At 38.8% G+C, this 14,821-nt stretch overlaps 1 protein-coding gene across 5 annotated transcripts in view; it reads right to left on the bottom strand.

The window, feature by feature from the left end:
- Positions 1-14,821, bottom strand: part of mbd5 (methyl-CpG binding domain protein 5) — a 249,617-nt gene that overhangs the window by 52,994 nt on the left and 181,802 nt on the right. For all 5 annotated transcript variants that reach the window (XR_015757722.1, XM_087989241.1, XM_043694122.2 and 2 more), the window contains one exon: positions 7,811-8,797. Coding sequence is in view for 4 of the 5 variants with exons in the window: in XM_087989241.1 (XP_087845367.1) it covers positions 7,811-8,797 (987 nt within the window). In the remaining variant the exon portion in view is untranslated. The remainder of the gene's footprint in view (positions 1-7,810; positions 8,798-14,821) is intronic.

The raw sequence follows: 14,821 nt of genomic DNA, 5'->3' as shown, positions 1-14,821 counted from the left end.
ATTACCCAATGTGTCCTACTCTCATCCTCAGGAAATATTACAAATCACATTGAGTTACTGGAAATCAGGGATGATTTACTCCTCCCCACGTCATTATCTACTTGCAGATAAAGTTAATCTGATCTTGTTCCCTTTGAATACACTATACATGGCAGGAATAAATTTGCACTGTCCTATCTATGAAACCAGCAAGAATTTAAAGGTGGCAAAATTTCATCTTTCAATTACCAAAATTAATGAAACTTTTGAACAGTCACATGTCTAAAAATGGTAGTAGAAGACAGCCATCTTGAAAGCTCAGGACGAAAGTAAGGCTGACCTGAAGACAAATTAAAACAAAAGGCGAATACACCAGCTACTTAAAATACAAAATTTTTATCTGACAAATTTAAGTCTTGATTTATTACTTCATTTCTGCTGTTTTATTTTATAGCTATGCTGGTTACTGAAGAAAATAATCCAAACTTTTAAAGAAAAATAAAGGCCAAGTATTAAGCATGCTGGAGATCTGAAAAAGAAACAAATTTCTTCAGAAACTCAGTAGGTCTGGTAGTTTACTTTCATACTAACATTTCTGTCCTGAGTTTGTTGCAATGTTCCAGTGAAGCACAACACAAGATGAAGGGACAGCACCTGATTTTCCATTCAGGCACAGTTGTCCGCAGCCTTCACGACTCAACACTGATCGCCAACAAAACCAATGAATACTGCCTCCTTTTCATTACGTCTTTTTGCATGTGTTTGCTCTCAGCAGAGCTGACCTATATTTTGCTATTAAAACCCACCATCAACAATTTGTCTATAAATTTCTTCTATGACTTGCTTTGCCTTAAATCACAGAACATTCAATGTGTGAGATTTTTAAAAAACACTTCCTATGCCAGTCATTCTTATTACCCAAATTCAAGCTGCAAATCTTGCTAATTTTTGCAAATTGATACACGAGGTTGAGGCAAACCAAACTCCATTTAGGTATGCCATTATGTTCAGAGAGAGACCAATATCCTGCCCTCAACGAAGGTTTCATTGCTGAAAGGTAGATATGCTAATAATTCCAATGAAACTGCAACTGCTGTACAAAACATTAGCATTTCATTTGTGTCTAAGTTAAACTAAATGAACATAGAACTTACAGAGCCATAGAGTGGTACAGCACAGAAACACACCCTTTGGTCCAACTCATAAATGCTGACCAGATATCTCAAACTAATCTAGTCTCATTTGCCAGCATTTGGTGCATATCCTTCTAAACCTTTCCGACTCATATACCCATCTAGATGCCTTTTAAATATTGTAACTCTATAGTCTTCGCCACTCCCTCTGGCAGCACATTACAGATGGTCACCGCCCTCTGTGTGAAAAGGTTCCTTAGGTCCCGTTTATATCTTTCCCCTCTCACCTTAAACCCTTTACTTTCAGAATCGCTGCTTTTACAACTTGTCTGGGGAAATAAAAAAGCCAAAGACAACATAACCTTGTTAAAGGAGCAGTATCACACTATCCGTGCCCATCATGATTTTATAAACCTCTATAAAGTTCACCAGAGAAAATAGCCTCACCCTATAACTCAAATCCTCCAACCCTGGCAACATTCTTGTAAATTGTTTCTGCATCCTTTGACGTTTACCAACATCTTTCCTACAACAGGAGTTTCAGAAGTGAATGAGGTTTTTCGAAAGTGGCCTCACCAACATCCTATATAGCTGTAACATGATGTCCTAACTCCTGTACACGATGCACTGATTCATAAAGTGTACCAAATGCTTTCTTCACTCTGTCTACCTGTGATTCCATCTTCAAGGAACTATGAACCTGCACCCTCTATGTCCTCTTGTTCCAGTATCCTTTTCTTATTTCTCTTCGCAACCCACCCTTCAGCCAGGCTTGTCAGACATAAAAACAGGTCTTCAAATTTGAGACTTAAGTAGATTAAAGCAGAAAGGCAAAACATTATTTTGATCTCCATTATCTCAGCTAATACACAATGGCCTGACATGAAAGTATTGGTTTGGCTGAAGTAGTCTGTACTTTTGGCAAAATGGATTCAACAGCGTTAAACTGTAAATCTTGGGTGAACGACCCAATCTTTGCAAAGGATTCTGCAGAAAATTTGTAGAACACCAGCGGAAAAACAATACAATAATTTGCATTTACATTCTGCCTTTAATGCTGAATAAATGCCTCATGGTGCTTTACAAGGTGTAAAAGAATGGATGCCAAGCAATGTTTCCTCTATAAACAAGGACCAGAAATTGCTGGAAAAGCTCTGCAGGTCTGGCAGCATCTATGGAGAGAAATCAGAGTTAACATTTCAGTCAAGTGACCCTCACTCAGAACACTCAACCGGAAACATAAATTGCGATTTCTCTCCACAGATGCTGCCAGACCTGCAGAGCTTTTCCAGCAATTTCTGTTTTTGTTTCTGATTTACAGAATCTGCAGTCATTTGGTTTTTTAACATTTCCTCTAGGTTGCAAGATGGTGCTGACACCAGGCAACTCTTTGCGAGCTCTCGACAGCAGATCTTATTCTAACATTTCTTACAACCGTTCCACACTTTTAAACCTAAATTCTAAGTCTGTAAAAATTACTATTAGACTGATGATTGGATAACTTCAAATAATGTTGATCTTGCTTTGCACCTCCTGTGCACCGTAAGCTGTATACCTTGCTCTGCCTCAGCACTCTTTGACCTCTATATCCTTGGTTGCTAAGATCTACCCGAATGGCTTGCAAACAAAGCTTTTCCCTGGACTTAGGTAAATGTGACTACAATAAATAAATCAAGAAAAATCAAATCAAATCAATCTGGAAACTCTCATATAGACTAAGTGCACAGTGCCTTTGCTGAATTGTGTTAAAAAAAATTAGGACATGGATACCAAGCCAGATCACAAGGGTATTAGAAGGGATGATGAAAAGCTTGATCACAGTATCACAGAATTGTTACAGTACAGAAGAAGTCTATTCAGTCCCCATCTAGTCTGTGCCTAGACGAGCATTACGAACTTGATATATTCACCTGCAGATTTGACCATGTTTAATTTAAATAATCATCCAACATTCTCTTGATTCCACCTTCATCACACTTCCAGGCAGTGCATTCCAGACTTCAATCACTTATTATGTGAAAAGGTTTTTCTCAAATCACATTTGCTCAGTTTGCAAATCACTTTAAATCTGTATCCTCTGGTTCTTGATCCTTTTAGGGCTGGATACAATTTCTCCCTATTTACTGTGGTATCCAGTCAAGATGGCGACAGACTAGGATGCTCCAACTGGAGTTCCTCTGCTCACTCTGTTTCCTTCCTTTTTCATTCTTCTTTCTCCCCCTCTGGTCTCTTGGTGGCTTGTGGTAATTCCCGACCTGGTCTCTCAGAAGTGTGATAGGTTCCGGCCTATTCTCCTGGGGGCTTGTGGCAGGTCCCAGGCTAGTCTCCTAGCATTACGTTGGCACGCCTCTTTGGAGCTCATGGCGGTGTCTCGGCTCGGTGTGCAAGTGGATAGTGTCCAAGCATGGTCCCGAGCCACCGGGAGAGATCGAAGAGGTGACAGTTTTAGCAGCAGCGACAGTATCTGCAGCAGCGCCATTGAGAACTGACAGAAGAGCAAGATAAGCAGAGGACTTACGAAATCCTGCTGAACTTTTAACATTCCTTTATTTTCCTAGTTTAAACTATGAAAGACTTTAATGGAAACTATTACCTATTCCCTATTTTTTCATATCCTGTTACTACTTTGTACTTAAGCTTTCTTTTGTATTTAGGAAGCTAAGATGGCACCATGTGTGGTAACATTATACATTTTTCAAGATTTCTTGTACTTCTATACTGGAGTATACATAACAGTAAAATCTTTAAAAAACTCCATTTAGCCCACTTATGATTTTATAAACTTTTATCAGACCTCCCCTTAACCTTCTCCCCAAGGAGAATAATCTCAATCTATTTTCATAATTGAAGTTTCTCATCCCTGAAAACATTTTTCATAAATCTCTTCTGCACTATCTTCAATCTGTTCACATCATAAGAAAAATGGAATTACAGATCATGAAAAACAGTCTCCAACACGACTAAGGAAAATGAAATTACTTAGCTAGTCTGAGAATATTGTAATGCACAAAGTTGCTTGTTCCTATGATGCACAACCAAGTTACAAAGTTGTATTAAAGATCTGAAGATAAAGTGTTGGATATGAAAAATACTTAAATGCTTTGTCATTTAATTTTTTTCTGCGAAATGCAAATAATTTATTACAATAAGTCAGAAGTCACACAACACCAGGTTATAGTCCAACAGGTTTAATTTGAAATCACAAGCTTTCAGAGCAGCGACTATAACCTGGTGTCGTGTGGCTTCTAACTTTGTCTACCTCAGTCCAACACTGCCACCTCCATCATTAAGACCATAAGACAGCGGTCAGAATTAGGCCATTAAATGGCTTTAAATGACTAAAATGATGGGATTCAAAACATACTGTGTAAGGTTTAGCCATACTGGGAATGGAAAGTTTGAGTTAGAAGGAGAGGCTGGATAGATGGGGATTTTTGTCACTGCAGCGTAGGAGGCTGAAGGGCATCTGATAAGAGATTTATCAAATCATGAGGGGCAGAGATAAGGTGAATGGCAGGTGTCTTTTCCCGAGGGTGGGGGATTTCAAGATTAGGGGTATATTTTTAGGGCGAAAGGAGAAAGATTTTGAAAAGACATAACGGACAATTTTGTTTCATACATGGAGTGGTTTGTGCGTGGAATGAACTTCCAGAGGGAGTGACGGCTGTGGGTGCAGTTACAACATTTAAAAGACGTTTGACTAAGTACACGAATAAGAAATGTTTGGAGGGATATGGGCCAAGTGGAGACAAGTGGGACTACTTTAGTTTCAGATTATGGTCGGCATGGACTTGCTTAGACCAAAGGGTCGGTTTTCATGCTGTACACTCTATGATGGAACAGTAAGTATGGGATAAAATCAATCTGGATACAAATAAGGCAGGCATGATTTTCCATAACTTAATTCAAACTGCAACAATTTCAGTTCAGAAGTGGTTATTTGCTCTTCACAGGACCTGTCATCTATAAAGAGCAAAGTTGCAGCCTTATGGCAGCATGTTTTAGAGGAAGGAGAAAAATGGTGTGGAAGCTTTGTTGCTTGAATTAGATGCAAATCATTTGGTCTGACACAATATTTTATACAGGTCAGGAATCCTTTATCTGAAAATCTTGAAACCAACTGTTTCTCAGATTACTAGCATTTTCGGTTTTCAGATACACTTATCATGTCGGTTCATTCAGGCCCTTTGGAGGGAGAAAAAGTACTTTGCTTGAAGTGAATGAACTTGCAGATACTTTGTGGTCCATTTGGGCCAAGTGAAATTTATTTTTTTATAAAAGGGCCCAAAGTCAGTGCATTTCTATAGGTCAGTCTGAATCCACTTTTGAAAAGACCTTTGGTTTTTAGATCTTTTTGGTTTACAGACATATGATTAAAAGGCACTCAACCTGCAGGTGCAGGCTCCTGCAAGTCATATTTATGATAGAAGAAACCTTATTTGGTGGAATTAAAACTGATTAGGTTGGCTGTAATATAAGACAACATAATTTTATGCAGTTTGCAAAACATGGCTCTGTCACCGGAAAAGTCCTGGGCATTCACCAGGTTCACAACTTAAGGTATCTTATTCTGGGTGAAACATTGCAAACAACTTCCTTAGCCAAGGACCCACGACTTCCAAACGCAGCATGGGACATACAAGGAAGTAGTTGTAAATAACAGACAAAATTAACAACCATAATGTAAGTTAGACAGCAAATGAATATCCAACTGTACACATTGATATATTTCAAGCATTGTTAAACATATTTAGTACCATTAAAGACAGTAACAGAAACGCCCCCAACCTCTACTGTTCTGATGAGTCACTGCTCGAAATGTTAACTGCTTTCTTCCTATCGATGCTGCCAGACCTGCTGAATTTCTTCACAAAATTCTGTTTTGTCTCCTTCTACTGGTCTGATTAGTTTAATTTTAAACTGTTTGGGAAGTACACCAATATACCAAAAATATTTTTGGACCTTAAAATACGTAACTATTTCAATACTGCTTACAAAAAAAATACAAACATAAATTGGCAGTTTTCAGTAATGCTTTAGACTTCAATAACATTTCAGAGTTATTTTCATAATACAATCTTATTTCGCTTTGGTTTAAACAGAGAAGTTCAAAGAAACCTGCTTGTAACAACTTCTTTCGCTCAAACTTTGAACAAAAAATTTACTTAAAGAAATAACAAAAGGACGAAATAGTTGAAGAGTCAATTTATGATAAATGGTTATTTATTTTAAAAAGTGCTTTTTTGAATACAGACTAGAAATAAGTGGAAAATCTTGAAAGCATTATCTGCTATATTAGTCATACATTTCTGTCAAAATAACAGAAGCTTATGGAGCTTGATGTTGCTGCAACATTGGTATATAAATAAACTCACGAAGAATAGATGTACGATAAAACATAGAAATCCAGAAGTTGCTACTCCTTCATTCCTCCTGAAAGCATATTCGCGCTATTTAGTTCATAACTGAAATGCACGAGTGGTGTGAAGTGCAACACTTTCATGGCAGTTATGGATTAAATCGACCATAGAGAGTTACAGCTAGTCTCAACTAGTGCCAAGTATCCATTTGGAATCCATATGATGTCCGTTTGTGTGTTTTATTATAGTCAAGTTTGCCCCTAATCTAAAAAGCGTTTGTTTCCAAACTAAAAACCTTTGGGCCATATTATTATACCTCCAAGATGGGTACAATTCAAACCCAGGTCTTAGGCCCAAAGGTAAAGACACTGCCACTGCACCACAAAATCTCCCTGGATTAGCTGTTAGATTCTTTTAATCACGTCTTAATTAATAATTACCATCAATGAGCCTGTCTGGCACAGAATATTTCTTATTTTAAACTTGAAGTTTCATTCCTTCACGTGAACTGCACTTGGGTATTTTGATTTTCTTTTTCAAAACTTTCCCTTTCTGTCTCATTGCTTTTCACTTTGTTCTCCCCACTATTATTTTTGTGCTCTATTTGACATTGATTTCAATCATTCCACTTGCACTTCCTTTGTTAGACATTCTTCTCTTTATTTCATAATCCTTCAGTCTGAATGGTTAAGAGGGTACACAGTTATTCATCCAGTTCATTTAGGTCCCCTGCAGAAATGGTATTAGCTCACAATTTCAGCAATTTACAGCAAAAAGTACCTTAAGATTAAATGGACAATTCAATATATAATTGTGACAATTGCCATTGGAATGACTCCTACAGAACACTAAAGACATTTATACTTTCAAATTAGAATTTTTTAAGATTCAAAATAAAGACAAAACAGCAAACATGACATGGATTATGTTGCACAAGACCTCATATCAACTAAGGCAGTCTATAAAATGCAGACATGCTTTTCTTGAAAACAAAAATACTTGATATTCACATAGTTCTGTTACCTTTTTTCCCCCCAAATAGAATTACCCAGATATCTGAATATAAGTTGAGATATTTGTGGAAAGTACAGTCGTCAAAATCTTAATAAATGGAGTCACTTAATGTAAATATTTTACATGCATTTAAAAACGCACCATGTTAGAAGAGCAATTTTCCTAACCAAAACATTTCTTATATACTTGCACATTGATATGTGCATTTCTACAATTAAACAACTTATGAATGGGATAAAACTTACAGTACACAAATGTTTGCTGCATTTTTTAAAAGTAGTATATTATTACAAGTACCAATCATTTGCAAAATTCAAAACTTACCAAGAAGGCTAGCTCCCAGCAAAGGGAGGTGTGGTAGCAAAGAGTTGTTCAATTTTGTAGGTCCTGTTGAATGCCCAGCAGCTGAGATGGGCAGCAGCGATTCTGCCATTGACATAACTGCTGTCCCACCAAGAGTTGAGACGGCAAGTGCTGCTACGGATGATGATGTGGTAGTGGTAGTAGTTGCCTGGGTTGAGGTTGCTATGGAAACCTCAGAATGGTTGGCAGCACGGTCTGAAGGAGAGTGCAAAACACTTCTCAACAGATGGGGATTCAGGGCCATCAGTCCTGGGGCTGCTGTGACAGCTGGAAGGAGGAGGGCGTTTGAAGTAGTGTCATTGTTTGGAGGGCTTGTTAAAGGGTTTGTCAAAAGAGTTTCTGTCCTGTTACTAACTAATTGATTGCTATGCAAATGATCTGGCAGGGGCTGGATCTGTGTCACCGAAGGTGAAGGGTGGTTTTGCTGCTGTAATAAATCTGGCAGAGTTAAATTAAAAGATGTCAGTGGGAGCATGGTAGCTTGTGCCTGATTTTGAAATAAGGTAGCCAAAAGTTGAACAGGTTGCAGTGTCTGTCCAGCCATATCCCCAGGGAGCAAAGTCAAAGCTGAATTTAAGGTTGGGTTCAGAATTCCCAAAGGGTTAACAGAGACTTCTCCCTTGCCATCTCCAGATGTAGGTAACATGTTCAGCATATTTTGGTTCAGGAGCTGTTGTTGGCTCATTGCTAAGGGGATGGACAGAGAGCCAAGCAGATTTGGGTTCAAAGGGTGGGTTAGATTACTACTTGTAGGAACAGCCTGTCCAAATTGAAAGGCTTGGTCCTGACCAATGAATGGAAGAGTGCTCCCCACAGGAATCTGACTATGCATTGCATTTCCAGCTGCTGTTGTAACTATAACTCCATCTTGCAGAACGGATGTTGTCTTGGTAATGGCAAGTTGGTTGGTACCAGCAATGGCCATGGATGCTGGCTGGCCAGAACTACCTGAAACCCACACAGACAGGTTAAAGATAAGTAAAATATTCTCAACTCTCGATGTTAACATTCACAGTGAATGTAGGTCATATATCCATCTTTATATTAACAATCCAGCACAAAAACTAATAACACAAAGGAGACTAACTACTAGAAGGCTTCAAAAGCCAATTTAATTAACCATTTGAAATATAATCCAGATGCCCAAAATACGACAAAAAAAGGTTTGAAAATGGTTAGGTCTTCAATTCAATCATCAGTTGGGTACATGAATCAAAACCAAAATATTTCAAATAAAAAAGAAAATCTCCAAATTTAATTAAATTGCTAGATATTATATTAGAAAACAAGAATTTACATTGAAGGTTGTTCTAACAATTGCATGGGGCAGAAAGGCACATTATTCTCCTTGTTTCCCCTTGTAGTAATGGACAGTTTATTCTGAGTGAAAAGGTTTCTTGCCAAATCTTAAAGAAAAAAAAGTCACAGGAATAGACATTTCATTCAAATCAAAATTTTAGTTAAAAACTGAAAACTTAGCATTCCATTTGTAATTACAGAAGTTAAAAGCAAATTTCTCAACAAATTAGAATTTTGCTGTAAAAGCTTTATACTATACTAAGATCATAGTAATTTGAAAATTTTATTTTGTAGGCTGTTTACTGGCATTAACTTGTCCATTTCCTTTGTTTAATCACAGGCAATTATCTTTTTTTTTTATTTTAGTTATAGCTCCCAATCTACCTTTTTCTCTCCTTTCATGTCCTTACATTTACTGCTTTTTCATTGCAATGAGAAGTAGGCCTTTTTAGGTAGAATATTTCTGCACATCAGTCATTTGTCATTTATCATGAAGGTCGGATGAGAAATAGAAGAGCACTTCCTTCTACTCTTTATCTGCCCCACTTACAACTGGGCATACAGCCATGAATTAGTAGTTTTAGATCCTGGACAATAACTAATTTATAATCTCAGATTGATGACCAAGGAGAGACTCAAAAGTGCCAGGCATAAAATTTTGATAAAAGTTTAAAAACAAATAATTCAATGTAACTTATCATAATTATTTGAAATCTGGAACAAAGAGCACACTATTGATATACTATGACAATCTTTGTTTAGTTGGCACAGAACTTGGGAATTTCAAATAAATATGCATCTGCCAGACTAAAAGCTCATCTTTAAATGTTTTGGATTAATTTAAAATAAATATTTCACTAACTTTTAGGCATAGTATCAAAGTAGTATATGATAATAAACTGTGTCCAATATACATGCATATGCTTCACTTAGTTTATGACACGATTAATCTTTTTCAAATAAACAGTAGTTTGGCAGAGCAAAACTTGAATGTTGCTGAAAACACCGATACCAACACCAACGAGGAGCATGGTTGATCTGATTACTCCAGATTCTCAACTATCACCCTTCATTCTCGTTTTTCAAGAATCTATTTAATTTAACTTGCCTTAAAAATATTCAAGGACTTTCTTCCTCAAAAGGTGGAAGTAGAGTTCCAAAGACTCTTGATCATCACAGGACTTCTTATCTCTGTGTTAAATGGGTGACACATTACTTACAAACAATGACACGGAATCCTAGATTCTTCGAGAAGTGGGCACATTTTTCCCACAAAGATGCTTCAGGATCCTGTATGTTTGAATCACAGTGACTTGTACACTTTTAAACTCCAGTGGACACGTATGTCCAACCTTTCTTCATATCAAAACCTGGCCAGTTCTGGTGTCAGTTTATAAATCTTTTCTGATCAGCGTCCAAAGGATTTACATTTTTCAATACTACGGACAGCACTCCAAATATTCTTGCACTAATGCACGGAATAACTGAAGCTTAATCTTCTTACTTTTGAATTAAAATCCGTTCAAAATAAATTATAACATTCTACAAACAAAAACCCCAAAACAACTGTGGATGCTGGAATCAGAAGCCAAAACCAAAAAAAAATTGTTGAAAAAGCTCAGCAGGTCTAGCAACATCTGTGGAGAGACATCAGAACCAACATTTTGGGTCCAGTGACTCTTCTTCCAAAGTGTTCTCTCGACAGGTGCTGCCAAATGATAACATTCTATTCGTTTTACTAATTACTTGCTGCAAACTCATGTTTTACATTTCATGCATTCGAACACCTAGATCTCTCTGCACCTTAAAGCTCTACAATCCCGCATCCCCAGACATGCTTCCTTTTTATTCCTCTTGCCAAAAGGGACAATTTCACATTTTCTCATAATATACTTCGAGTTGCAAGATCTTTACTCATTTAGTTAACCTACCATATCCTTTCATGGCCTACTTACACCCTCTTCACACACTAGTTTTAGACTTAACTATCTGTCATCAGCAAATTTAGCAACTGTGCTTTGGGTCTATTCATCCAAGTAACTGTCAAATGCCAAGCTTTAAACATAGGGTCACAGAGTGACAGATGCACAGCACGGAGTCAGACCCTTAGGTACAATTCGCTCATGCCCGACCAGATATTCTAAATTAATCCCATTTGCCAGCATTTAGCCCTTATCCCTCTGATGTTTTCCTATTCATATATCCATCCATGTGCCTTTCAAATGTTGTTATTGTATCAGCCTCCATCACTTCCGCTGGCATCTCATTCCATACATGCACTACCCTCTGTGTGAAAATGTTGCCCCATAGGTCTCTTAAATCTTTCCCCTCCCACTTAAACCTATGCCCTTGAGATTTGGACCTGCCCTCCCACCCCAGGGAAAAGACTATGTCTATTTGCCCTATTCATGCCTGTCATGATTTTATAAACTTCCATAATGTCACCCCTCAGCCTCTGATGCTCCAAGTAAAATAGATCCAGCCTATTCAGACACTCCCCATAGCTCAAATCCGCCAACTCTGGCAACATCGTTATAAAAATCTCTTCTGAACCCTTCCAAGTTTCACAACATCTTTCCTATACCAGGGAAACCAGAATTGCACACAGTATTCCACGAATGACCTACAGTTACAACATGACCTCCCAATTCCTTTAATTCATATTCAGCAACACTCCCCAGGGCCTTATCATTAAGTCTACAAGTCCTTCTCTGGTTTGCCTTTCCAAAATGCAACACCTCACATTTTTCCAATTAAACTCCACCCACCACTCCTCGACACATTGGCTCAGCTGATCAAGTTCCTGTTGTATTCTTAGGTAACCTTCTTCGCTGTCCATTATACCTCCAATTTTGGTGTCACCTGCAAACTTATTAATCATACCTCCTGTGTTCACATCCAAATTATTTACAACAAATGACGAAAAGCAACAGACTCAGTACCGATCCTTGTGGCACACCATTGGTCACAGGTCTCCAGTCTGAAAAGCAACTCTCCACCACCATCCTCTGTCTTCTATCATTGAGTAGGCTCTGTATCCAAATGGCTAGTTCTCCCTGGATTCTATGTGATCTAACCTTGCTGACTCGTCTATCAGGAGGAATCTTGTTGAATGCCTGACTGAAGTTCACATAGATTTCAGCAATCGGAAGCAGCCAAAATGGAACCAAATAAATTCCAGAAGAACAGTAGAGCAGCACTTCACAGGAGGCACCAAAGCACTGAAGATGTCACAGACAGGGGAGGAAACATCTGCAAATCAACTTCCTAGTTCAGCAAATGTACCCACAACCACGACAGCTGGCACCCGAGCTACAAATCTTTACACAAACCTTTAACACTTATGGGTGAGAGACGCTAAGACAAGCAAGGAAATGGGAATACCGGTGTCAATTGCCTCAATGCTACCTATGAACAATTCTGATTCCTGCATGAATGCTGAAGAAATCAAATACTATCGCAGTGCCAGATACAGACCACCAATCAACAACCCAGGGAAACAGTCAGACGAAACAGTCTCAGGATGATCCAGGTTATGATGACAGATGCACACAGCAGACTACACAGGTACAGACAAGAAACTGCATGCCAAAAATTGTTAATTTCAAAACAACCAATCAGAAGTGGATCGCGCCAATTGAACAGGCCATCATCATAATACTGAACAGAACCATACACATGAAGAGAACGGCACAAGACAAAATGACTAGGCTAACCAGCAGCAGAGAAGACAACACGACAGACACCTATGGTTGGAAACCTCTCCAATAGACAGTTTATAAACACAGAAAAAGCCATACTAGCCAAGGGACTCAAGTACAACACAGGGATACAAAAGAACAGACTTCCCAGCTGCACTAGAATGTAAGCTGAAAACTAACGAACCGAAGAGACACAGCAAGCAGTCAGACACATAAGTGTACCTTTATTAAGGAAAGGCAAACAAACAACCTCAACACCAAAGAGAAAGAAGCCCTAAAAACACTCAAAAATGACAAGAACAATCATAGTACCAGCACACAAGGGTAGAGTGATGGTCATCATGGACAAGACCGGATATATTCAGAAAGCAGAGCAACTACTTCAGATACTGCCACCTTGGTACAGAGAGAGTTCAAACCCACGCCACAGCTAACCAATAGAATAAACAACACATTATGGAACCTTAAAAAAAGGACTAATAACAGCCTTGATCTACAATGATTAAATCAGAAAGCAACAACATTCCAAGATTTTACGGATTACCCAAAGTACACAAACCAGACACACCACTCAGACCCATTGTGGCACAACCGCGAACGCCATTGCAAAAACTGGCAAAAGAACTCCAAGAAAAACTAAAACATTTTATCAACGGATCCAACCACTGCATACAATCATTACAGAAATTCCTGGACAACATCAAGAACATAAACATAGACAAGGATGAAGCAATGGTCCCATTTGATGTAATCGCCATGTTCACTTCAACTGACAAAACTCTAGCCAGAGAAATAATAGCCAACCTCGTGGACAGGCAGAACAGACAATACAACAGGGAACCTATCAACAAGGACTGCACACTCAAACTACTCGACCTTGATGACACACTACACATTCAACAACCAAATATATGAACACATCAATGGAACACCTATGGGCTCACCCATCTCTGGGCTCTTAGCAGAAGCAGTGATGCATTGATTGGAACAAACAGCCCAACCACAAATCCAACCCAAACTCTGGATCAGATATGTAGATGACACTTTTGTAATCATTAAGCGAATAGAAATCGAGAACTCACACTGGATCATAAACACCATACTTACAGGGATCATATTTACAAGAGAGGAGGAAACCAACTACCAACTCCCATTCCTGGATGTGATGGTACAAAGAACACAGAATGGTGAATTCACCACAAAAAGTGTACAGGAAAGCCACACACAGTGATCTCTCACACCTGAATTACAACAGCAATCACCCAAACGTGCACAAGTTACATTAGAGCCCTGTTCAAGAGGGTTACAACACACTGCAGCACTCCTGACCTATGAAGGGAAGAAGAATACCTCTAAAGGATCTTCACCAAAAACGGATATCCCCGCAACTTCATCCGCAGATGCCTAACGAACAATGTAACAAGGACATGCCACAACCTAACTCACGAGCCATGCTACCTTACATAAAAAACATCTTGGAACTGACAGCCAGACTTCTCCTGCCACTAGGATCCATGACTGCCCATAAACAGACAGCCACGTCAGACAACTACTCACCAGGACAAAAGACCCGATACCCATCATGCGCAAGACGAACGTAATTTACAAGATTCCATGCAACACTATATAGGGCAAACAGGCAGACAACTAACAATCCGCATCCATGACACCAACTAGTCACTACACGGCACGACCAGCTGTTCCTAGTAGCCTATGCACACAGATGAAAGGGACCCCAAATTCAACTGGGACAATACAACGATCATGGGACAAGCTAAACAGAGGGCAGTCAGAGAATTCAGAGAAGCATGCCACTCACCCACAGACTCCATCAACAAGCACGTTGATCTAGAAACAATATACTGGCCAGTACAATGAACAACCGGAACTGGCAAATGGAAGCAGCAGAAACGGAACCAAATAAATTCCAGAAGACAATACAGCAGCGCTTCACAAGAGCATCCAAAGCACT

Source organism: Chiloscyllium plagiosum, unplaced genomic scaffold (genome assembly GCF_037043375.1).
Source record: "Chiloscyllium plagiosum isolate Xiang-an unplaced genomic scaffold, Cpla_swu_hap1 HiC_scaffold_7, whole genome shotgun sequence".
Taxonomy (NCBI): domain Eukaryota; kingdom Metazoa; phylum Chordata; class Chondrichthyes; order Orectolobiformes; family Hemiscylliidae; genus Chiloscyllium; species Chiloscyllium plagiosum.
The sequence above is the reverse complement of the archived record's forward strand: the minus strand, read 5'-3'. Positions and strand labels throughout refer to the sequence as shown.